At 37.1% G+C, this 26,632-nt stretch overlaps 1 protein-coding gene across 1 annotated transcript in view; it reads left to right on the top strand.

The window, feature by feature from the left end:
• Positions 1-26,632, top strand: part of MYT1L (myelin transcription factor 1 like) — a 220,952-nt gene that overhangs the window by 123,506 nt on the left and 70,814 nt on the right. Inside the window, exons 6-9 of the mRNA XM_053973564.1 lie at positions 13,539-14,516; positions 19,120-19,254; positions 21,761-21,851; positions 24,151-24,258. Of these exons, the coding sequence (XP_053829539.1) occupies positions 13,539-14,516; positions 19,120-19,254; positions 21,761-21,851; positions 24,151-24,258 (1,312 nt within the window). The remainder of the gene's footprint in view (positions 1-13,538; positions 14,517-19,119; positions 19,255-21,760; positions 21,852-24,150; positions 24,259-26,632) is intronic.

Raw genomic sequence — 26,632 nt, 5'->3', positions numbered from 1 at the left:
GAACTTAAAATTACAAAAACAGACAAATCAAGCAAACATTTTCTTCCTTGTGCTCCACAGACATGGATTACTGACAGAACAAGGGCAAGGTCTGTGTGTCATGAACACTTCCAGTCACCTAACACAGGGGTGTTTGCAAAACTGCTCAGGCCCTTGTCAGACTAGGGTTCTGTCATTACACAGCATATGTGGTGAGATTCCTTACTATTCATATATACTTTAGGGCAAGCTGTGCAACTGCTTTTCTTCTGACTTCTATTGTATCACATCTATTGTTTCACCAACTGCCTCCACTTATTATAGAAGTTCTGTATAAACAAGATACATCTGCTAAGCAATTTCTTGGACACCCTGTAAAAAACTGGGCTGAAGATTTACAGAATATTGTCATTCTGTCATCTGCAATAATTAAAACACTGTTCAACTTTAAGGCTGGCATTCAGTGGAAAGTTAAAAATTGTTTCTTCTTCTATTGCAATGTGTTGAATAAAACTTTGCCCTCAGATCATTAAGAGAAAAATATATTTTAAAAAGTAATAGTGGAAATAGAGAATAGCAGATCATTATTAGGAATGATTGTTAGGAATAGGGCTGAATTTGGACTTACAAAAAGTATACTAAAGTTTATAGTAGTGTTTGTTTATTAATCTAGTGAGCACAGTCTATGAATATCGTTCCCTGGAAATACGGCCAAAAAGGACAACTTTTAGATGAATAGAAACTGGAGTCCTAGGATTAGAAGCCAAGGATCCTGTTACAATTGTGGAGTGAGATAAATGTTTCACAATAGAATGGAATGAAAATTCTGCCCCTATCTGTAATGCAGGTGCCTGAGCTAAGAGTAACAAGTGATATAGGAGTTCAATGCCACATGTCCATCTTTCCTAACACAGGAGGTTGGAGACTAGACCAGTGACTGCTTTCACAGGGAATGCTCTTACACATGCTGGTGGAGCTCTATCACACCCTAGAAAAAGCATTCAAGAACTGCCATGGGCCAAGGGGGTCATTCTCCTGAGGAAGCAGGCCATGCTGAGACGTGTCTTTGCTCCAAGGATCCTGTAACCATCTCATGGCTTGACTTCTTAATATTAGGCTACAAAATCAGTCCTGGGCACAGGGAAGAGACTGCATTTCTCTTTTCAAGGCAAGTGTCCTTGTATAATATCTACAATAAACACATTGTATTTTTGCATGACCAAATAGCATTAAAAAAAAGTATGGGTCTTACTCTGCTCTTGTGTTTTCAGCTTCCTAATGGAGCTTGAATCCAGTCTAGCTTTTATTGTGGTGACTAGCAAATGGTTTTGGGAAATATGGTATGGAATCTATATAAACCATGAGAGCTTTTACTCTTCTGTTTCTTTAGTGAGTGACCCACTAAACAATGTGTTTAACCTGGGTGATGGGCAGGTGGGGGTGAGCAGGGGAAATGAAGAAGGAAACAGGCTGTTCTTTTCTTGTCTACAAATTAGGCAAGCCAATCAAAGCAACACTTCATGGGAAGCCTTTTTCTTTCAGGTATGCATTAGAGCATACCTATTGGATTAGGTTTGTCTGGAAACTTACATATGAAAAGACCCAGTCTCTAGAATCTTCTGGTGCTTAAATAGGAGATAGGTGGAGAGCTTTGTGAGGCTGGAGCTGTACACATCAAAGGAGAGCTTTGAACAATTGTTCAGTGTTAAGATGTCTCCCAGGTTTAAGGCACAGATGAGTATAGATGTAGTTGTATCACCAAGAAAAATAGAAATATGACTGTTCTTTTCTATACAACATGCCACATGAGAAGTCTAATCTGAAAGTGTTTTAGAAATTACTGCTGCTATTTGTAAGATTTTTTTTTTAAGTGATTTATGTTGAAATCCCCGTTAAAGATATGGTATGAGTTTAAGAAAAATTTTGATTCAGCAGCGGGAGGGTCTTCAGACACGGAAATGGAAACAATAAGTTTCAAATGTAAAAGGGATGACAGGGCTTATGCAGGAAAGAAAAATACAGAAAGATGTAAAGAAACACTTAGGAGGTCAGCATAGGAATGCTGCAGAGAGCAAATGAAATATGCTGTTAGGATTTCTTTATGGACAGCAGGAAATGACAGATATGAAAGCTGCAGTAAAGAATCTGCGTTTTGTGGAATCTTTAAATTAACAGTTAAAAGGCTTTAAGACCGAAGATCAGGGCTAAACAAAATACCTACACCCACAGACAATGCAGCACAGTTTTTTCTGTTATATTTTCTCCTCCCTAGTTATATGTGAGCATTTTCTTATAGTTCATAATGTGAAGTAGCTTACTGTTTTTTTTTTTTTTTAATGATAGAATTCTTTATCATTGTCATTAGTAGAATCAGAACTAGACACACTCAGAGCACTTTTAGAACCCCATCCAATATGTGTGGACTCTCTCAGACTTTTTATAATACTGTAAACAAGGATTTTTAAACTACACTTGATGTCTGTATAAGATACAAACAGCAATGAGCCAAAATTACTAACTGTTTAAAAATGCATAAGTAAAATTTATAGCACTGTATTTATTAAAGAAAGAATTACTCTCCTCTGGCAAGTAAGTGTTTTGCTTGAAATCTGCAAATTGCACATCATTGAGAAGATAGGCAGTGTAGAAATAATATACACAATTTATCTGAGTTTTAGGAATGGATTTGATGCAGTTCCATTTAATAAATTAATTTTAAGTCATAAAACCTAATACAGCACCAGATACGAAGGAACAGAGAGGAAAGGTTCATGTTGGATTGGTTAATTCCATTGGCTCAGATACTTTAGTGCACAGAAAGTTAATGAGACTAGAACCTAAAAATAGTCTCACAAAAGGCAATTATAAGAAGCAATATGTCAAAGTGAAAAAAAAAAACCCAACATAAATAATTTCAGGCAGAAGTAAAGGTATTGACTTTATCTCACATACATTACTTCAACCAGAGAACTCCAGCAAAGTAACTTCTAAGCTGAAGGATCCAGACTCAGACTCAGGTTTTAGTTTCGTATGGTGTAAGATTGTCTCTATACCTACATGCATGTCTTTTGGAAAACTGGCTGTTGTGGTTATGTGATTTTTTTTTTTTTTTTTTTTTTTTTTTTTTTTTTTTTTTTTTTTTTTTTTTTTTTTTTTTTTTTTTTTTTTGTTGCTTGTTGTTTCTGCGAGGATAGTTCTTTTCAGCCCAGATGCCATGCACTGAGGCTGTGCTGCTGTACTCAATTTAGGCACTGTGAGACTGGCAACAAAGCCACTGCCATCATAGCTGGTAGGTACATAGTTAGTTGGAAATGTATAGAAATGTATGTATATATGTAGGTTGTTACATTTGTCCAGCAAATACTCTCCTTTTAAGAGATATAAGCTTTCATCATCAGGACAGCTATTCCAGTGCAGATCTGAATAGCAGTGTGAAATCACTCAAATTCTAAAATGGGAGCAATGTGAGGTCTTTAGGTGGACAGGTACTTGGAAGAGCCTCACTGGAAATATCTTTTCAGATGCCATAGTGAGATAAAAGTTGAGCTATATCTGGTACTATAGTGTACATTTTCTGCATTTAACAGGTGTCTGGTACTCTACTCTCATTCTTACACACTTCCAGTCACATGGGCTATCTGTACACATAGATGGCAAATATACAGAAGGCACTAAAGACTCTTTGCAGCTCGCTAAGAGCCATTGAGTCACCATTTTCTCTTTTTTGAGGTCCACTATATATGTGTATTTGGCTGACTGCAGTAGCTTGGTTGGGCAGGGTTGATCCTGGCTAGATGCCAGGTGTCCACCAAAGCCACTCTTATAATTTCCCTCCTGAGCTGAGATAAAGTCAGGGAGAGATAACTCACCAGTTGCCATCAAAGGCAGAACAGATTCAACTTGGGGAAATTATTTGAATTTACCAATGAAAATCAGAATAGGATAATGAGAAGCAAAATAAAGCCTCTTTTACAGGGTCTACCTGCTCTCTCCAGTGGTGCAGGGAGAAAGGGAATGAGGGTTACAGGCAGTTCATCACAGGTTGTTTCTCCTACTGCTTCCCTCTCGGGGAAAGGAGTCCTTCCCCTGTTCCAGTGTGGGGTCCCTCCCATGGGAGACAGTCCTCCATGAATTTCAGTTTGAGTCTTTCCTATGGGCTTCAGTTCTTCACACTGCTCCAGCATGGGTCCCTGTCTACAGGGTGCAGCCCTTCAGGAGCAGACTCCTCCAGTGTGAGCCCTCCATGGGGTCGCCAGTCCTGCCAGCAAACTTGCTCCAGCATGGGTTCCTCTCTCCATGGGGTCACAGATCCTGACCGGAGCCTGTTCCAGTGCAACCTTCCCACAGGGTCATAGCCTCCTTCAGGCATCCACTTGCTGAGAGGTGGGCTCCTCCACAGGCTGCAGGTGGATCTCTGCTCCACCATGGACCTCCATGGGCTGCAGGGGCACAGCTGCCTCATCATGGTCTGCACTGCCGGCTACAGGGGAATCTCAGCTCCAGCGCCTGGAGCACCTCCTGCCCTTCCTGTTCCTCTCACATATTCTCATTCAACTCTTCTCTGTCTGCTGTTACTTCTGCCCAATAACTTCTCTTTTTCCTTCTTAAATATGTTATCACAGAGATGTTCCTACCGTCACTGATGGGCTCGGCCTTTGCCAGCAGTGGGTCCACTGTGGAGCTGCCTGGCATTGGCTCTCCTGAACATGGGGGCAGTTGCTGGAAGTTGTAGCCCAACCTGCTACCAAAACCTTGCCATGCAAACCCATAGTAAATGGTTTACCTTTGCCATATACTTGTTCCTTCTGAAATATGTTTTCCATTGATCCCAGCTTATGGGTTTCCCTTCAGTCGCATCAATCAATGACTACATCCATGCTAGTGAATAAAACAGACCACAGTCCACTCATTTATTGCTGAGTTCAACTGTTGCATGATTTGGGTGCATATACAGCTATTCTTTTACCTTCAGAAATATGTTCACCACATTCAAACTCCTTGGGAATGGTCCCTAACCAGGACCTCTTCACTTCATCTGGACACTGGTGGAAAACTGCTAAGTCGTTGAAGTCAAAATCATGCCAGAGCCTCCCTAAGAGTATAGCAGCATGAATAATCACATTCCACTTCTCCATTTACTGTTCTGTCCCTAATTAATAGGGACAGAAGAGAATATTAATAATAGAGGTCTATAACCAAAGAGGTAAAGAATCCTTTGTATTTACTTTCTTCTTATACTATGGATTATTACTCAACCTTCTCTGTCATGAGAACATAGGGAATGAGACAAATGTAGATTAAAAAGCTAGATGAAAGGATAAAAATAAAGGAACAAACATCCTAACTAAAAGCTTTACATTTCAGATGAAGTAAAGTCTGGCACTTGTGTGTGTAGATGTCTTTGTCCTTCCAGATTCCTTGGCACTGAACTCATTAAGGGCATAAAAAGAGACATGAAGAAGAAATTTCAGTGATACCATATTCAGCAGTTCTCTCATCCTCTAGAATGGTAGTGATATGTGCCTCTGTCCCTTCAACCAGTCAGGTCAGCTTATCAAATGCTTTTTTTGCTAATCAAGCACAACTATAAAAAAGTAATTAAACTTATAATGGAGACCAAACAATAATGCAAATCATGCATATATCCCATCCAAAGCATTAGTAGTATCTCATCCACACCAGCCTTTCCTGATATATCTTTGTCTATCCACAACTAAAAGATAGTTCCTTTTGGGTAGCTCCCCATTCCTTCCACTCAGCAGTTCCTACTGTGTCATACTAAAGATACCACTGAAATTCAGCAAGGATCAACTTGAAAATTTTGAGTAAAAAAGCAATAAGGATAGGATTCACCCCATCAGTTTAATTGATAATGAATCAAGATAAATAGTCCCTTCTGGGGGATAATTCAGCCAATCTACTATAGATACCTAGGTTAGGATGAAAAATCACATCCCCGGATGCTTGCTTTTGTCCATTAGCTGTAAATGGAATCTAGATGTGTAGTTCATATGGAGCCATGTTCAGTATGGCCTGACACTGAGCCAGAGATCTGATATGGAAGAAAAAAACAGTAAAAAGAGATTATATATCCCTATATTAAGGATTCCAACTTCTCGTCTCAGTGAGAAAGAAAATATTGCTTTATGAACTTAAAATGTGTTCTTCAGGCTGCATCCTTTGTAAAGCAATGAATATGGAGAGGGATGTAGGCACAGGTCACTGTTTCTGGAGCAGTCTTAGGAATAGCCCCATGAGAAGCTCCGTACCAAGAGCTCTCTGAGTGGGTGTTCTGCCATCAGTGCAGCTGGTCCTGTGCTCCCCTGCTGTCTTCCTGCTGTATCCCAGTATCTAGAGAATAGCTTTGGCTTCCTCATTGCCTGGTGCCCTGCTGAGCTGTGGAACCCTGAGAGAAGGCAAGAAACTGCCAAACTCCATTGAATCATTATAAGGCTGTGAGATAAAATATCTTGCCTCCCTCATATCGACTTCCTGGGGAGAAAAAATAGGATGAAATGAATGCCAGTTATCAGCTAAAGCCATCTCATTATCTGCCCAGACAGAAGTCAAGTTAAAACAATTAAGAGCTACCTGAACCTGATTCACAAAGTGTGGACCAGGTGGGAGTGACTGGCTAAATTGTCCTGCCCTTGCAAACCCAGCATATCCAGTTCTGTTCACAGATAATCTCAGCAAGTTCCTTCTCAAACCTAAATATATGCCTTCATACCAAATATTGTAGATACTGCAAACCAAAAAAGCAGGCTTCATACCAATCAAGGACCTTTCCTACTTAAAGATATGCCTGTAGGTAACCAAAAAGTATTGTCTGCTGTCTCTGTGGTGGAGGAAAACAAGATAATTCCCAGAAAATTAACGGCCTTTTGACTTTTGGAAATAATGTTTGGCTGTCAGGATGAAAAGACTTGAGAAACAGAAATCAAAAGGAAAAGAAATCATTATTACATTTTATGCAGCACTTACTCTTTTGTATGTGGAGTAATAGGTCCAGTTTTGGGCTTGTCAACACAAGAAGGTCTTGAAATATTGGAGTCCAGTGATGAACAACCAGGATGATTAAAGAGCTGGACCACATGATGTGCAGAAACACTAAAAAAATCCCAGTTTGTTCACTTGAGGAAGAAAAAGCTAAGGGAAGAACTTAGGCTTCAACTACTTGTACAGAGAGTGGACAGAAGATGTTAGTGTGTAGCACAAGAGACAAGACCCAAGTTGTAACAAAAAATAAATCCATTTAGAAATAAGAATGAATTTCTCACGATGACAAAAGTCAAACACTGGAATAGGTTTCCCGGAGATGTTGTGGTATTTCTATGCTGGAAGACCTTTAAACCTGATCTGACAGAACAAGGCCCTGATAATTGCTCTAAGCTGGCACTTTTTTTGAGCAGGTGTTGGACCACATAGCCTCCCGAGTTCCCTTTCAGCCTCAGCTACTGCATGATTCCGTGGCAGCAGTGCACTGTCAATAGCATGTAACAATCTCTTATGATAAAAGAAAGGCAAACAGTATCTTGTGGTGAAATGACAAAATCTTAAACATATTGGCTTGAGTCAGAACCTAGATAACCTTTAAGAAGCTCTTGCAGTCTGGCACTTGAAGCAAAATTACCTCAGTCATAATCTTGTCAGAAGACCTGTCAGATATCCTTAGATCCTTTTCCAAAACTCTACTGATACAGGTAGCTCATAGGGATTTGGATTGGGGAAACTTGGATGAATAACAAATGACAGAAAATTTTAGAAGTACGTTGCTCTGTTTTACCTAGTGCTCTCTGTCTTTATATTAATAGGAGTAAACCAAATAAGAACATCCATATTCTACCAGTACTTCATGTGAACATTTGTAGATCAGGATGCTTGCTATTCATGCAGGTGTGACACAAGCAGAGGCATAATAATAGGTCATACGAATGTCAAACCAAAAGAGTGTTTCAGGGCATTGGTTATATAAAACACCTGCCTTTAGACAAGAATACACTGATTTGTACAGAAAACTAAATCTTCAAAACGCTTTTATACCAAAATAATTTAGTAATATTCTTTTAAAAATGTGTTTAAATGGCAAGAAGATGAATTAAAAAGTATTATCTTAATGTGTTAGTCTTTATGTGTTAGTAATCACTCCACAAAAGGAAAGAAATTCAGATCTGTGAGGATCACTTTTGGTCCTTAGGGAAAAGTAGAAAAAAAAAAAAAAGTAAAAAAGAAGGTAGTACTTAAATTTTCATCAAGCAAAAACAGATAAAAAGTACCTATAATAAATGAACCTCTAATAAATGAAAAGATCAAAACATAACAGAAGAAAAAGGAATTAAAAGATACATAAGGTGGCAAATTATGCATATTTAAAGATCTGTATGGGCTTGATGCACTGTAGTCCTCACTATTAATTTATAATACTGACTCCTACTGTAACATTCTTCAGCTCAGGATTTCTTGCCACGCTTAATGACTTCTTCTCACCATTTATTTTACTTTGAACATTGGTTATTAATTGAATACTATAATTGTAAGAGAGTCTAAACAATAAGTCCCAGTATTACAACTATGGTAAGTAGTTGTAGCAGACTGAGGGGGAGAAGTGGAAAAATAAAAAAATGGAATATAATGGAACAGCTAGAGAGAATCAATTAACTAAGTGAACAGTTAACTTTTTCTTTTGACTTCCACTAAGTATATAAGGTCCATAAAGGAACCAGTTGTTATAACAACCAAATTCCTTGGGTCTTTACCTATAGCACTTCCAGCATAAAAGAGCATTAGGAAATTTTGCAAAGGTGAAAAAAGGATTCTTCATGCACATGGTCAACTTCAGAGTTCAGTGCATCCCTGAAATATGCATAATCAAATGCTTGGGCTCTAATCCAGATCCCATGTCAGTAGGAGTGTTTAGATTTTTGGAGACTTTGCTTAGGTCCTCGGAGAGCTACACCTCTGTTTTTTCCATGTGGAGTGGAGAAGTTGAGAGCTCCCTGAGTTTTCCACCTCTTCAGTTTCCTTACTCACAAGATACTTCTCAAGATGGCAATTTACAAACAATCCCCCTCCCCATATTATGCTGTAATTTTCTAAGATTTGGAATTCGTTTGTGCCAACATTGTCTTGCTAAATGTTTCTCATAGGCCAGCTGTCAGAGACTGTAGTGTGGAGATGTGTGCATGTACTTTGCATTACAGCTTAAAGGGAGAAGAACGGTGATGCAGTAGTGTCATGTGCTGAGCACTTAGGAATTGACAAGTAGCAGTGGCAAGAGCAGTGAAGTGTTTTAAATCAGGAAATGCTTCCTGGATAATGAAACCATCCATCTGGGCAGGAAGCTCGTGTGACCACGTATAGGTTTAGCTTCTTAGCCATCGTGTTTTCCCATACTTGGAAAAAAAGTGAGTAATTTGATACACGGACCACAGATCTGGAAAGTCTTTTTTCTGAAGTCTGTCCTTTGGTAGGAATGTAGCTGCTATTTCTGAAGTATCATTGCCTCTCTCTGCAGAATCTCTCAAACTAAATGCTGTGTATTTTCCTTTTCAAAAGGAAGGTGGTGTTTTGCATGACTCCCTACACTAAAACCAGCAAGCCATTTCTTCTGAAAAAATATTGTTTAAAATTGGATGTGATAGGAACAAAAGGAGGAAACAGTCGAGGATGTAGAGGCTATAGTTCTTATTCTCCCTTAAGTCCTGGTATGACATGGAAAGAGTCACTGAAGTTCTCTGTGTCTCAATTTCCCATCTGTAAAATGGGGTTAAAATACCTACCTCACAGGGGTGTTGTGAGGCTTTTAAAAATAATGTTTGTAAAGTGCTTTGAGATCCTTGGATGAAAGGTGCAATAAGAAATCAAGCTATTCACTTTTTTTAGTTCAATACAAGTGCACTTCTGTCGAAATGGCTAAAGGCTTCCAGCTCTTAATAGCTGTTCTACACTACTCCACTATAATTTCTTCCTGCCATTTATTATATATGCTGGGAGTTAAAAAGACCAAATTATACAATCTAGAATATCTAAATTGTCATGATATTTTGTGGAAGATGGCTAGAATAATCTGATATTCTTTTTAAACTGCATTGTGTATTCTTTGTCTGTGCAACCCTAAAGTTAACATAAAAAGGATATATTATAACTTTGTGCATTCTGCACCTAAACTAGCTAGCTTGTGTCTTTGTGAGAAAAACTCAATCTCTTCACAGAATAAAACCCTTCAATTTGCATCACTGGTTCCAAAACTTACGCAAGGGGTAGGGTAAATCTTTTACCCCTCCAGGTTTTGCAGTCATTTAACAGACAGCCATTAAACAGCACACTGTAAAGGTAGTTACTGAGTTAAAGATCAAGTCTAAGGAATCACAGAAATATGAAATGAAAGCAAGATTAAACTTTACAAACCTGAATCAAAGAAAAGGCATATAGTTCACATAGAGCGGCTAGTGAACCGTACTTCCTAGAAGACCCTTAACTAATACACAAACAGATTCAGTATCTAAAATTTCATTTTGATAAACAGATGATACAGGTGCCTCACCAGAGCAAGCTTAGTATCCAAGTGTTATTGAGGAGATGGCATACATAAATATCTTCCTCATTAAAATTAACTGCTGCATGGAGATTAGAGACATGAATAAAGTAGTTGTTAAAGAAAGGAGATGCAAAAAAAGGCCAAAAATTAAAATATGATAAATGAAACTTATTCAAATATTTTGCTTTCCCACCTCTGTCATCTGGGATTAGTGCTTTACACTTTCTTCTCTTCCACTACCTTTTCCTTCTTCATTTTATGACTGAATGGATGGGAGACCTGAAAAGGATATAGCCAAACAAACAGAATAAAAAAATACTGTAGTTACAGCTTTCACCCAGCTTACCTACTCAAAAGGAATTTAGATGTCTTCTGTCATACGGTGCATGATTCATATTTTGACTTTTCACTTGTGGAGGCAAGTTATAACATATTCCTCCCCTTGGTGATCATTTACAAACACATCTTCCCCTTTTAAGAAAAAATCCCTGAAACTTTTCACGTTTCAAAAGTTGGCCTACAATAGTCAATCATACTGAGGAGTTCTCAGGATGACTTGAGAATTTTTTTTTTTTTGTCTACTATATATTTCAATATCAGCTAGATTTGGACTGATTTCACCAGTGTTTGTTGATACCTCATCCTAAACTTGAAGGCACTGGCAATTTTGGAGCTATAGCTTATTGCTTCTTTAATTACTTTGATGTTCCTTTGCTGCATCTGATTGTCTGTCAGTGTAGTTACAAGAAGCGCTCCACAAAAGCTTCAATTTCTATGGAACAATCTCCTTGGCACCAGGTTTTATCCTTAATGTTTAAATTAATTTCAGACTTGTTTGTACATTTTACTTCAGAAAATTATTAGTGTATTTGCTTTTCAAATAGCACAGACTATCTGTGATATCCACTAATCCTCTGTTGCTTTCTTCTATTCAGTTATTCAAGATGGACATTTTTAAAATAGGAAGTGTAAGTGGCAATCCTCACTTGTACACTGAAAATCTGATATTCTCATACCCTTAATTTTTGTGGCACTGAAACAGAAATGTGAAATATGATGATCTTGGAAAAACATAGCAACTAAAGTAAAAACATCTTTTATGATAAACAGATAACCCACTACTGGCTTGGAATACCTTGTGATGTAGAAATACCATACAATCTTCCTTATTAATTATCTTTCCCCTGTATTTAAGCAGATAGTATGTAAGATATAATATTTTACCATTAGAGCTTTTTTTTTTTCTAGACATAGCCTAGTCATGAACTAGTTCTGCTGCTTAACTACAGCCTACTATCATCCCAGGATCCCTAACCACTGTGTAGAAGAAATACTATCTTGTGGCTGAAATATTAATTATTGTGCTGTTTAGCTTTGTATTTACAACTCTTGATTTATTATCTTGAATACTGACATAAAAACTATTTTTCTCAAACACTATTTCCTATTATCAAAATGTTAGTGCACAAGCCACCTACTACCTGAAATTTCCCACTTTGATTTGTTTAACCTAAAATATGAGCCACACTTCAGAAATTGCTATGTGCTTAGGTGTACTAGTGTTGAAAATACATCTAAGTTGAAAAGATGCTATCAGAAGTTGATGGATTAGCTCTTGAGCAGGTGTTAATTATCCTAGCTCTACTGGTTTCTTTCAGTTTGCACCAGCTGAAAAACTGACCTAGCATGTCACCGTAATGACAGATCTCGAACTTTCTTGTCCAGTGCTGGAAAACATTGAAATACAGCTTGGGTAGCCAATTATCAAAATATAAGTTATGCAGTGTTCATTACTCCATAATTATGAATGTGTGTTTTAAGACTGGGTCTGATAATGACATAACTGAGTGAACATGAGATACCAGAAGATACTTTCTGAATGATATTCATCTGACTGAATATGGGTATCTTTAAAGTGGGCATCAAGTCTGAGTCCCTTTGTTGTCAATGAAGAGAAACAGGCACTTCTAGTGCTTATCAGTTTTATTCTCAAGAAGGTATCTTAACCAGATCAGGTGGGCTGTGTCCATAAAGTGTCTGCTTCTCTTACTGACTAAGGATGGAACCATGGATGTAGATGTAGGAGTAGGTGTCTGCCTTGCTCATGTCTGAAGTTAGGTGAGGTGAATCTCCTCCTCAGTGCTCCATCTTACTAAGCTCTCCCTATTTCATTCAACAGTTAGTAGAAAAAAAGCTGAGTAAAATGTGGTAACTCTGCACCATTCTGTTACAGTACACAGAAGAGTAAATAACAGCCCTATCATACATATATGGCTATAAAATTTGGGCTAGCATATTTACTTAAAATTATATTGTGCATATAATTCCTTCTATCCTCCTTTCATATAAAAACGCTTTTAAAATTCTTAACTTCTCCACAGTTGAACTGAGAGATTTTGATTTTACTGATGGATCTACTAAGTAAAATGCCATTTTAATCTTTTTGTATAGCTATTGGTCAACTAGTGTTAATGGTGTGTATGGTGTTAAAAATGTGACTTTTTCTTCTTGGAGTATACTCTTTCTCTTTTGGTGAATGGCATTCATCAGTAAGAGAATAAATCCAGTAGTACTCACTCCTTTGCCATCTACCATATTTACAGGAAATACAGGAGTGAGAAAAGTTGGAAACATAGGCAATTATGTCATCTGAATAATGTGATTGTAATAAATCCCATAAAACTGTGAATATAGAAGTGAAAGGAGAAACATAAGTATTTATGCCATAATATTTAGCAGTAGTAGTAATTAGCATTTTGATTGCCTTTTTCTTATCGGTTCTGTGAAAGAAATTCATGTGAATAGCAAATAAACAAAAATAGCCCTATGGACTATAGAGAATTCGGTTCAAATGGGTCAGCCATAGTGTTCTAAAATTGCTGTATGATTAACGATATTTGACATGCAGTTTGTTTTCTGTCCGTGCGATTGCAACAACAGTTCCAATTGTAGCCACTTTTTTCTTTTCTTTTCCTTTTTCTTTCTTTCTTTGTTTCTTTCTTTGTTTCTGTTTTTTATGCAGAAGACCATCAAATGAATTGTCACAATACTCGAATAATGCAAGACACAGAAAAAGACGATAACAATAATGATGAGTATGATAATTACGATGAACTGGTGGCCAAGTCATTGTTAAATCTTGGCAAAATTGCAGAGGATGCAGCATACAGAGCCAGGACAGAATCAGAAATGAACAGCAATACATCCAATAGTCTGGAAGATGATAGTGACAAAAATGAAAATATTGGTCGAAAAAGTGAGCTGAGTTTAGATTTAGATAGTGATGTTGTTAGGGAAACAGTGGACTCCCTTAAATTATTAGCACAAGGACATGGTGTAGTGCTTTCAGAAAATATTAATGACAGAAATTATGCAGACAATACTTCACAGCAAGACAATAGGAATATGAACTTTGTAATGCTAGGGAAGCCTGTGAACAATGGACTTACAGAAAAAATAGTGGAGGAGAGTGATGAAGAGGTGTGTCTCAGCAGTTTGGAGTGCTTAAGGAACCAGTGTTTTGATCTGGCTAGGAAACTCAGTGAGACAAACCCACAGGAAAGAAATCAACAGCAAAACATGAACACTCGTCAGCATGTCAGGCAAGAAGATGACTTCCAAGGAAGAACACCAGACCGGAATTACTCTGATATGATGAACCTAATGAGGCTTGAAGAACAGTTGAGCCCCAGATCTAGGACTTTTTCTAGCTGTGCCAAGGAGGATGGTTGTCATGAAAGAGACGATGATACCACCTCTATTACTTCAGATAGGTCTGAAGAAGTGTTTGATATGACAAAAGGTAACTTAACCCTGCTTGAGAAAGCAATTGCTTTGGAAACAGAGAGAGCAAAAGCCATGAGAGAAAAAATGGCAGTGGAAGCTGGAAGGAGGGATAATATGAGATCATTTGAGGAGCAGTCTCCAAGACACCTTTCTGGAGATGACAGGAAGCCTAAACCAAGTGACGGCCATGTCAAAAAGCCATATTATGGTAAAGGTAATATTTCTATATACCGTATGTTATGTCATGAGAAAGTGTGAGCTAACATGTTACATTTTTGCATAGATTTCTGAAATGAAGTTATTAATTCCACATAATGGGAACTTTATTAAAATTGTAGTATGACATGATTGTAACATCATATCATGCTATGATTATAAAATGAAAAAATTAATTCTGCAGTGTTAGAAACATGTATAGTATATCACTGGCTAAATTAAAAAAGCAACTTCTCAGGGAAACAAAACGAGATCATGTTGAAAGAGGCAAAGATTTTTCTCAAGGTTTTAATATATTTTGTAGTAATAATTAAAAAAGAGAATTATGTTGCAAACTATATTGAAGGGGGAGGTTATGTAGCAGATAGTCAATCAGCTATGAAGTGCATATATTACAGATTGGATTGGGTAGGTGGCATCATGACTTATAAAATTATCATCAAATGACAGTTATTGATGAAGCCTCTCCTGTCTAAAATGTAGAATTGCCTGATAGAAATTGAACAGTATCAAAATGACCGATAACATAAGATAAGGACAGTGACTGCGCATTAATTATCTTAAGATAGTAAGGTAATGGAAACCATTTGCTATGCAAGGCATGGTGTGGCCTGGGCTGAGATCAATAGCAATTTCTTTCTTATGTGCATTCCACTTCACTGGTTTCATTCCATTGTGGAAACAGTTAAGGTGCTGCCTTGACCATAATTCAATACAAGAGAAACAGAAAAAACCCCAATAAAACCAAACCAAACAAAAAAAATCCCAACAGACTAAAGGTTACCTTTAGAATGCCTTTAATTTCCAGGATTATCATGGTGATGGTGTGTTTATATTATGACACCCCTCTTTAATGTGTTTACATCTGTACATGTAGGGCCATGTTGTATTAAGTGTTCAATACCTCCTGAGATTCATTGAACACCTCTGATTCCCATTGACTTTAGTGGAAGTTGAGGACGTGGTATTTCTTGGGAGATGCTAAACAGGAATTAGGTTTATCTTATATTTGTTGTAAAAATATTCTGTTTGCTTTCTACAACTGAGATAGTGGGCATTTTTCTCTTTTTTTATAAATCCCTGTTTGGAAAAAGTAATCTGCCTGTGACATTCATGTAGGCAGACAGCATCTTGATCCAAGAAAGTTTTGGTCATTTTTCACAAGTCTTAAACAAAAGTAATGATCAGTCTTTTAGAAAAGCATGTAAATTACTTATGTCAAGCACTGCTGCAATGTATTTTAGTGAAGTTTTGTTTGTTCTAACCACAAATATATAGTCCGGTGTATGCTGTAGTAACTTTGGGCATTTGGGGAAGACAACTTTATTTAGTTAGTGTATTACTGCATAGCCATGTGGATGTTGTGCTAAACATTGTTCACATATGACCTATTATGGTTGCATTTCCCTGTGAGTATATGACTCTAAAAACACAGAAAACATGGCAAACAAAAAGTAATTTTTGAACAATTTTTAAATTCTGGTATTGTCTAGCCTTTCCAGTCTATATATGGCTGGGAAAACATTTTTGCATATAGGCATGCTGGCTCCAAAAAGCCTATATTATTTCTGACAGTGAGAAATGTGTGGATATCCTATTTTAGTAAATTCTATAGCTTCTTTGAATCATCTTATTTCTTGGGGGCTGCAGGCTAAATTGGTAATAGGTCCAAGGCTCAGCCAGGGACTAAATACTGTGGGAGTTTGGACCCTGAAGCTTTGTGGAGTGGATCATTCTTCAACTTCTTAGTATAAAAAGAAAAAAAATATTCCCTTATTAAAAAAAAAAAAAAACAAACCAAACCAAACCAACAACAACAACAACAAAAAAAACAACCCACCAAAAAAAAAAAAAAACCCAAACAAACCCCCAAAGAAACCTGAACCAAAAAAAAAACCAACAAAAAAAACCACAGCAACAAAAAAACCAAACCAAACCAACAAACCTGTGGGAAAAATTCTGTTAATTGTTGAGAGAAGAAGTTTGAAGTAAGACAGTCACTTATATCCTTTGTTCTCCAGTCAGATGTTATCTTCCAAATACTGCTGGAAGACATACCTATGGAGATGTATGATATAGTTAGGTGGACAATTCTTTGGGAACACAGGTTTGCAGTGAGAACTGCCTCTTGGTTTCAAAGATCACTGAAACAACCATTAAGAGACAACTATTTCCCCCCTGCCACTTTAAGTTTCCTAAACAGGTTTTCGTTTGAAATTTTTGCATTTTGAAACCTTTTAAAGTCCTTTGACAACCTTCACTCAGGAAATACTTCCATTGTGGCAAGGAGTAAAAAAAGGTTGAAGAGTTTAGTAAAACTGCAATATTTCTCCCCAATATCAGAAGAGGATTTACAGAACAAAACCAGTGTTTTGCATAAAGTTGTGAAAAGTTTACTCAAATGTCTTCCATTAAAAGCAATGGGAAATTGTGCAAGTGCAATTTTATGCAAGTTTTGAAATCATTAAGAGTAGTACACAGCATCTTTTCTGAGTCATTAGACCATAAAGGCTCTTAAGGATCTCATGTAGATGTGAACAGAGAGCAGCATTTGCTTGACGCTGTAGGATGCAAGTGTCTAGATCCTCAGCTGCTCTAAATTACAATACCTTCACTGACTTTGGTGGAGTTCTAACAATGTCGAGTAGTTAAAGTTCCTCTAGTTGAAAGTGTCTAAAAAGCCATTATGGTCTATTAATCATCTACATTTTTTGCAGTCCTTGAATATTGTTATATTTACATAATTTATATTTCATTTACATTATCTATTCACTTATCTAATACTTTTACACATCCCAAAGTACTTGACTTGATGAGCTGCTTAGAGTTGTGTATGTATGTAGCTGTGGGCTTGCTGTTCTAGTGGTCTCAGCACAGGCCTATCTGTCAGGAATTCAAATCCCTCCTCTGACATTTGCTCCTTCTGTGGCCTTGGGTTTAACTTCTTGATCTCTTTCTTCAATTTCCTGATGTATGAGATTATGGTCTTTCCAGGAGTGTTGTGATAACTGTATAGCACATTGGAGATAGATTTATATTTGTTTTTTATTTGTTGTTAAAGAGCATGGAACAAAGAACTGTGTTCTACAGTCCACATGCAAGTTAAGTAAAATAAAACTATCATAATTGGGGGTTCTATTTGCAAAATACAAGGTTTAAGTATGATATTACATTTTAAGAATGGGTTTAAGACATGGAGAGTCATTACAAGGAGCTAAAGATTTTATGTAAAATGAAGCTATTTTGGAAGAACTTGAAAAGTAAAAGTATATATAAAACCTACCAGAAGGAAATCAGGGAAAGATAAGTCCAAAACAGAATGTGAACTCTGGACTGTATTACTTCATGATGAAAAGAATGGGCTGTCTATGAAGTTCTACAAGTACTGAAATTTCCCCCTATTGTACTGAGGGTTCTGATTGTTGAAGCTGTGATGGAATTTAATGTAAAAAAGGCTTACTGGAAAACAAGTAGCAAAATGTTATTTTACAGAGATGAAAGCATAAATACTGAAGCCGAGAAATTACAAGAGCAACATAAAATTATTAAATGAGGATAGTTCAGATTGGTTATTAAAAGAAATGATAGACTGAAAAAGTTATTGGTGATCTTGAGCCAAAACTGTAGCAGTTTGAGTATCCTGCATTTTATCCCTTTAATACTAATAGGAAAATCAGCAATAATGTCCAAAACCTGGCAACTGTGGTCAAGATGATAAGATGTAATTTGTATCACGTGCTTGTCTGGAAGAATATATGCTCTACAGATGTTCTGTTAAAGGAAATAAGCAGATGAAGTTGTGTGAGAAATTTCTAAATCAGGATTAATGTCACCAGTATTCCATTACATCATTGGCAGAAAACTTTATTTTGTGGAAAAAATGTCTAGTTAGACTTTTCACTGATTTGTAGTCAGAAGATCCAACAGTATTCTAAAAGGTCATTAACCTTTCAAGCATATGAATATTCAAATGTTACATATGCATGTTGGTAATGGCCCAGATTTACAGTGCAAGCAATACTTTCAGTAATTCTGATTACAATGTTTACTCCACCATAATTTATTGAAGATCAAGGAATATTTATGTAATTTTACCACTTTGTAAGGAATTTAAACAAAACAAGAGTTATTTCCTCATAGTGCCTTGGAAAAGGGATTTTTGTGGAATCATTATACTGAAGAACTGGGTTTGCTACTCTCAGGACATTGAACTGCTATGACAGTACATTTGCAGACCTTAACACATGAGGCAAATAAGAATGTAAAGAAGGGAAACTCCAACTAAACAGTTCCCAAATGACCTTTCACCCTTGAGCTAATGCTTGCCAGCAGAACATTGATTGACAATGGTATGGCTTTGCTATAAAAAGGTCATTTTCCAATCACTATGAATGGATATTGCTGTGATCATGGGAACCTGCAGTCTGAGAAGAAGATAACAGGATAAAAGTGACAGACCTGTGATAAGAAGTAGAAGGGTTTCTTTTTATTTCCAGTTTTCATAATAACATTTACCAAAGAGTAAATGACATGATTAAATGAACCTTCTTACAGAAATGTGAAAAGACTCATTCACTTGACACATTTGTTGTAAATTATAGATCCCTCAAGAACAGAAAAGAAAGAGAGCAAATGTCCTACCCCTGGGTGTGATGGAACTGGCCATGTAACGGGGCTTTACCCCCATCACCGCAGTTTGTCAGGATGCCCACACAAAGATAGGGTCCCTCCAGAAAGTAAGTTCACATTCTTTCATGGAAACTGGGGATAAAACTACAAAAACTTTTCTAGCATGCTTTTTAAACCTTTTATTTAAAAAATTAATTTCATTTTTCAGTATGGTTTGTCTCAAGTTAGTCAACTGTTCTGTGTTATACTTTTTCCTTTATTCCATCATTTCCATTCTTTACTAACTTTACACTAAAAGAACAACTTTTAAAGCTGTATTCTTTGATTTTGAGAATCCTAGGTTATTTTTTAATAGACATATTTAGTCAACAGAGAAAAAGGTTTCCAGAAGATGTGCACTGCTTTTGCTTCTGCGTGCTAATGTCACATCAACTGTCCTTATTGTCTTGTACAGGAATAATTATTCCTGAAAAACTTGCAACCCCTTTCCTTTGTTATTGTTGTGTCTGAAACATAATTTATATTAAACTAGTGCATATTATAAAAAATAATAATTTGGCTGTTTACTTAGCTACAGAACTCAGGATTTTGAGCAAACAACCCCTCTCAGTCACATGCCATGTCAGCAAATTTTGTGCATAGGAAGTTCACCCATGAGCTCATGGACACCCACCTAAAGGCAGAGGGCTTCATTTCTGGAAGTCACCTCCTTGGCTGGTGAAATCAGCATAGTTCTATTAAAGCTAATTACTCTGTGCTGATTTTCAACAGGAATTGTCTGGATGAGATGCAATTCTCTTTCACACCAGTTTTAAAATGGAGTTACGGATTCCATTCCATATGGACCTAAAATCCTCACTGTCCATCAGCACTTCTGGACTTAACCTCAGCGAATTTGCAACAGCCTTAAGGAAATATTATAAAGATGGTCAGAACTAAAATGGTCCCCAGTTTCCAAAGGAAAGTAGATTCTGATGGACAGGAAAACAGAAGTAGATTAGCACTGCAAGAGTGGCAGACATAACAAGTCTCCTCTTTCCTGGTACAGTGGCTTCTTCCAGAAGTAAAATAATGAGGAAGTGCTTTAGGAAACTTTGCTGTAGTTTGGTTGGTCTCTGAATACAGTAGAACAAATAAAGTAATTTCTCTGCTTTCCAAGACCCTGTAATTTTCTGAAACACAAATATTTATTCAGTTGCTCAAAGTTCTATCATTTTTTTTCAAATGGTAAATAAAAAGCTCTTTAGAAGACTTTGTAAATCAAAGAAGAATATAGCTTTAAACTGTTTGCATGCTCTTGTACCTACTAAAATGACAAAGGTGAGCTCATCTCTTTTTTTCCTGTGATGTTGGCCTTGTGAAGCATGTTTCAAGAACAGCTTTAAATATTAGGAATTTCAGAGTGAAGCTTTTGCATCTATACACATTTTATCACACTGATAATGGGGTGATGATGATGATGGTTATCTTTTAATGAGTATACATGATTTAATTCTCAAGTCTCTGAACAGCTTTTATTCAGTTCTTAACTCAGTCAACGTATCTACTGATTTTATTAGATTTTTTTTTTTTTTTTGAGCGAGAACTAAATACAGGCTTCCAGACTACTTCCTGTGTGAAAAAAATGAGAACTTCACAAGGGCTGGATAGCCTTTTTCCATTGAGTGATGTACTGCTATCCAGCTCTGAGAGATGGATTCAGATATGCCTCATGTCATAAAAAACTCTTCAGTGTTCCCAAAAAGTTCTTGATAATTTGGCCCTTCATAGCATGAGCTTTATAATTTAGAGGGGCACTGCTCTGAGCAGCCTTGGAGTAAGTTTTCCATCCAGCTTGCAGTGGATGCGGATGTAAATCAGTTTACTTGCTTAAGCTTGTACCACTTATTTCTTTTTTATATTTTTTTCTGCCATCCCTCAATTTTTAAGTATTTAATTTTGGTTCTTAGTATTTTGGAAAAAAAAAAAATCACATTTGTAGAGAACACAAGTGGAAAATAAAGGATCCTTTCTGCTTGCTGTGTAGATATGAATGATGTATCTATGTAGAAGCAAGCAGAACTGGCCCCTAGCTCAATCGGGCTGCCTTATAGTTAGGGTTAAATTCTGTTCAGGGTGGTACTGAGGTGTGTTTCAAATAATTCAATCTTCTACCAGTATAACTTGAGAGCAGATTTTCAGCTCATGAGTTTGATACTGTGTTTATAAAGCTATGTATTAAGAATACATACATTTCCTGAAAGAATTTTTCCAGTCTGTAATTTTGTTTTGTATGGTTGCTAGCTCACCCTTTACTGTTGAGCTGGTCTTTGCTCAGTGGTTTTTTATGAAGATGTTGGGCGTCTTCTGCTTCACTGTTGCACCAGAGATGCATTTGTTTATAGGTTCTGTAACCTCCATAACTTTCACTGTTGCCCTGTGTTAATGAGCATAGGGTCACAATACTTACTTTCCTCATCAGGCTTTACTGGCTATGTGTGTCACGTGTATTTTGAGGAATGCTGGTTGTTAATGAATCCTGCTTTGTTTTAAAATGGTTTCATATATACTGGGATTTGATTTTTTTTTTCTTGTTTTCATACTCTGCTGTTTTCTCTTACTCTCCTTGTCAAGTTCTTGCCATGCATGAAAATGTTCTTAAGTGTCCTACACCAGGCTGCACAGGCCGGGGCCACGTAAATAGCAACAGGAATTCCCACCGAAGGTAAGGATGCCGTCGCTGGACACCAATCTAGAGGGAACAGTGCCTCCGAACTGCAGCCCTTCTAGCAGTCCATTGGTGGGGGGGAGTGAGTGTGTGTCGTTGTTCTGTTCTGAGGATTGACAGATGGTGCTTCATGTGCTTTATCCATTTTAAAGAGTAACATTTATTCATGTATTTTCTGAGGAGAACGAGTGTGCGCTTGCTGTAGTATGGATGAATTGATCCACGGAAGACATTTTAAGCAAGCTTAGCTTTTTGAGTGGACTTTCTTTTTTCTTTCTGTTTTGATATTTGCTGAACAGCAGTTGTACAAAACAAGTGGTATGACTCCTCATGGGTGTGTTGCAGGGAGAAAGAAGATTTTTTTCAGCAACATCAGGATTAGGACAGAGTTCTTGTTCTCACACTTTACTCTCCTCAGAAATTTTTTCTAGTCCATGAAAAAAATCTACTCTAATCCTAAATTATTAGGGTTTTTTAATACATGAGAAACATAATTTTAAATACACAGGTGTTAACTTTCTTACTGACCACAGTCTTAACCCCTAAGTACTTATTCAGCTAAAACTGTATGAGAATCTTGGCTATTTAAGAAACATTAAGAACATGTCTCATTACACTTAAAAATGAGAAGGCAGAATTCTTAGAAGTAAGTATTCTCGTAAAAATCGTAAAAAAAAAAAAAAAAAAGATGAGGGAAAAAAGCAACTTTTCCATAGTTTCCTAAGATTAGTAATAGATTCATAGGGAAGGGATGCTATTGCAAATTAAATTCTGCCAAACAAATTTTGAAAACGTTACTTTAGTGTTCTTCATGTCATAATATTCCCACAGAACAATAATAAAATCTTGCATATGCCTTTACAATTTTAAAAATCCAGAAAATTTAAGAGGATAAAAGGGTTTAAAGGAATTGTGCAATGTTCCTATTATTGAATTCCTTTTTACTGTTAATTGTAGCATGAAGGCTTAAGGGAGTACAGGTACTGGACATTCAGTCTTACCAAGTTCTGGGTTACTACAGCCCGTCATATCAGCTGTATTTCCCCCAGAAGACTCTTGTAGGTACCAGCCTGCCTGCCTGCAATAAGCTCTGGTACCCCATCTCTGCAGTGATGCTGCAAATAGATGCAGCAGAAACCTTTGAGAAGGCTTTAGGGGAATTACTGCTGCTTGAAGCAGCATTCACTTCTGGCTGAATATCCACTAGAATATTTGAGGTGTCCGAGGAAGAGCATGTCAGTGGAGCGCAGCTGCCCCCTGGCATGGCTCCAGAGCTGCACAGAGCTCCCTCAGCCTCTGCAGAACTAGGGCAGCGAGGGCGGGCACGGGGGAAGCACTCTGCAGTCTGTGCTCACCTCTTTCTGCAGCTTTTGGGGCATTTTTCTCTACTTCACTTTTTTTCTTTTTTTTTTCCACTTATTTCCTGTAAAAAAGGAAACATCTGGGAATGCACTGATTTGCCTTTCATTTTAATTTCTATTCCTGTGGAGAGCACAGAGAGCTGCGGTCACATAAGCATGCAATAGACTATGACAAGGAAAGGAACCCCTCCTTTGTCAGGTCACAGGGTTTTACAGCTTCACTAAGAGCACCATCTGCTGGCGTCAATATATTTTTTTTCTCAGTCCTAAATCTTCCATAAGAATCAGGCTTATTATTGCCACGTCAATAATTGTTCAGCATTAGCAAATTTTATTGAATTTCCAGTGCAGAAATGCTTTTCATTTCACATCATCTACTAATAGAAAGCATACTTTAGTGGCTGAAATTCATGAACAAACACTAACAGTTGACATGTAGATTTAGCAACCCAAGGCAAAATTTTGCACTCATTTATATGCCTAGCAAAAAGATTGGAGTTAATGGAGTTGAATGAGGTGTGAAGCAGCACAAGATTTGGCCTATATGGTGTTGTCATTTAATTGTCTTCAGGAGCCGTTTCATTGACAACTTTTATAGATGCATAAAGGTCACAAGTCTGCTAGCAGAGCTGCACAGTAGATTCCAGTTTATATTCTTCTCTCCTACTGGTATGTTCCCTGGCTGACATCCATGAATAATCTACCCATGTACTGTGAGAGAAGAAGAGCAGATGTAAGATTTACCATGCAACTTTGAAAGCAGAAGAAAAGAAGTCTATTCTAAAGAAAATACACATGATCAAAACATTTTTGGAAACCCTTTTCCTTCAGATTCTTCCTGATGCTGGCTAAGGAGGAGAAGGAGTAATTGGATCAGTGCTATAATGTGAAACTATGCAGGACAAGACAATTAAATTTCCTTTCTGTAATTGCAGCCTCTCTGGATGTCCTATTGCTGCAGCAGAGAAACTGGCTAAAGCTCAAGAGAAGCATCAGAACTGTGATGTGTCAAAATCAAACCAGGCATCAGATCGGGTTTTAAGGTATTAGAAATCACTATAATGCTTATTCTTATGCAGAATTCATCACACATTCACTTAATCTGAGAATTTATATTTAAATACATTGTATATACATATATATCTCCTTTAAAGAAGAGTTAGAATTAGGGCTTCTGGATCCAATTCTCACAGTGTATTTTTCCCACTCAGTTTTCATGGGGGAGGGTTGGTAATTATTTTGGCAAATACATGTAAAGCTGAAAAGCTCATTTTTGTCTTAGGCATTGTTTGGTGTAAAGATGACTGCTGGAGTGCAAAGTCTAAGAACAGTGTGAAAAAAAGTTGGTATCTTTTGGGAATAAACTAATATTTACCGGTAAGTCTTGGTTTTTTCAGCAGGCTTTTACTAGTAAATATCAGTTTAAATTAAACCAGAAGCCCTATCTGCATTACCAAACTGGTAAACTTCTGGCAGGACACTTGGAAAAGTACCAGGTATAGCTTAGATTCCAAAATAACATCAGGCTTAGTTCTTTGTCTGTCTTCCCCCCATTCTTTGCCAGGAAGGACAGAGAGAAGAAAGAGAGCAGAATTGTCTAAATTTTCATATGGAAGGGACCTTTAACCAATTTTATATGATTATACTCCTTTTCTTCATCCATGTAGGATTCTGTATTTATCTGAAGTTGCATCCAGCTTTGTGCTATTGTCTCCTCTTTTGAGATATGTGGGTGGAAAAAATATTATTTCTAAGGAGCTGAAGTGTGAAGGATGCATGTAAAGCAATCAAACTTCTGCATGATTGTACCAGCCTTATGCTGATGATGCCCCAAAAGCTGCAGAATTTCTCCATGGATACTGCAATATCTGTGGGCTGGAATAGGTACATCCCTCCCAGCTGCCTCAAAGAGCGTGGAGGAAGTGCTGCAGCTTTAGTTCCCAGAATTTCATACTTATCCCATAGTTCTCAGTCTTTAGCTGTCTTCTAGATTTAACAACCAATTGGTCTACTTAAAGTTTTCTACTATATTATCAACACCATTCTTCGAATATTCTCTTAAAAGTTCATCTAATCTTGATGGTCTTTTCAAAAACCAGCATTTCCATGGAGCTGAAAAGATAGAATTATGGTTCACATCTACAGAAGATTTTTCATCATTCCTCTTGACTGTGCTCTCCTTCCTCAGATTTGTTTTTGATGGGCTTTATCTTAACTGCCCCTAATTCAGTTTGCACAGCTTGGCATACAACATCCCACAGAGGTTTCTTAGAGAAGAGTTCTTCAAATCCCATTAGTAAAAAAAACTCCACTCTTTGAGGGAATAAAACAGTTTCTCACTTGATGGAAAAAGACAGATCAAAAATGCAATGGCTTTTACCACTGCTCATTACAGAGGAGCCACTGAAGTTAGTTGCCATAGAAAGCAACTGCTCAAAAGTAGCATCCAGTTTGCTGGCAAACTCCCTAGGATTGTTCTGCAATCTTAACTTCACTTGTGAGCTGCCTTGTGTTTCAGGTTTTATAGGCAACTCAGATAATTCTTTCATCTTGTCTCTTGCTTCCCTTTTACCTTTAAGTCACTGAAGTATTTATTTAAGATGAACTTGGCAGCTATTTATAATGTTTGTGTGCAGGCGTATTTTAAGAGTAAATCTTGAATATTTGTCTTCATCCCAGTTTCCATCCCACCTGCATTTGAAAGTTCTTACTTAAAAAGAAATCGATTCATAGGGCTTCTGTTCCACTGAAATTTTGGATTTGCACCAAATGTTCAAGATCTGAATTGCAGGTTTTTGGTTAAATATAGATTATCTTGAAACAGGATCAAACTATTCATATCAGCTCATTGTATAAATAAGCCCACTGTATTTTGTGAGGAAGACGTGTCTAAAGGAATAAGCATACATAAATCAAAGGGAATAGTATGACTAATATGATTTTTGGGTGATCTTTACATAAATATCCTGAATAAATTTTATGATAATAAATTCATTCAGGAAACTATTATATAATATTTAAAACCTATTTCTTACATTGAGCACATTTCACTTTCTTAGTCAACATGATGATACTTCTGATCTCAACTGAATTTATGTTCCTGTGATTGTTCCTTCCACTTCCTCTGGTTATAAATGCAGTAAAAAAAAAAAAAAAAAGAAAAAGATGAAAAAAGAAGAAGAAAGAAGAAAAATAAAAATATATATATACTTCTTGATTCCAGCAGAAGCCCCTCAGGTGTACTGTTCATCGTCCTCACCTCCTGCTACATGCAGCAGGTAGACGTGCAGCATTGTGGAGCAGTTGCTTCCTAGGACCCAGTCACGTAACACTTTCTTATATAGGTAGGGTTTGCAGGATCTGGCCTTCGTTTGCCTGCTTTGAGCTGACAGCTTCTCTGTCCACATGCAGAAGATG

This window comes from Vidua macroura, chromosome 3 (assembly GCF_024509145.1).
Source record: "Vidua macroura isolate BioBank_ID:100142 chromosome 3, ASM2450914v1, whole genome shotgun sequence".
Classification (NCBI taxonomy): domain Eukaryota; kingdom Metazoa; phylum Chordata; class Aves; order Passeriformes; family Viduidae; genus Vidua; species Vidua macroura.
This window is presented reverse-complemented; position numbering and strand designations above follow the sequence as displayed.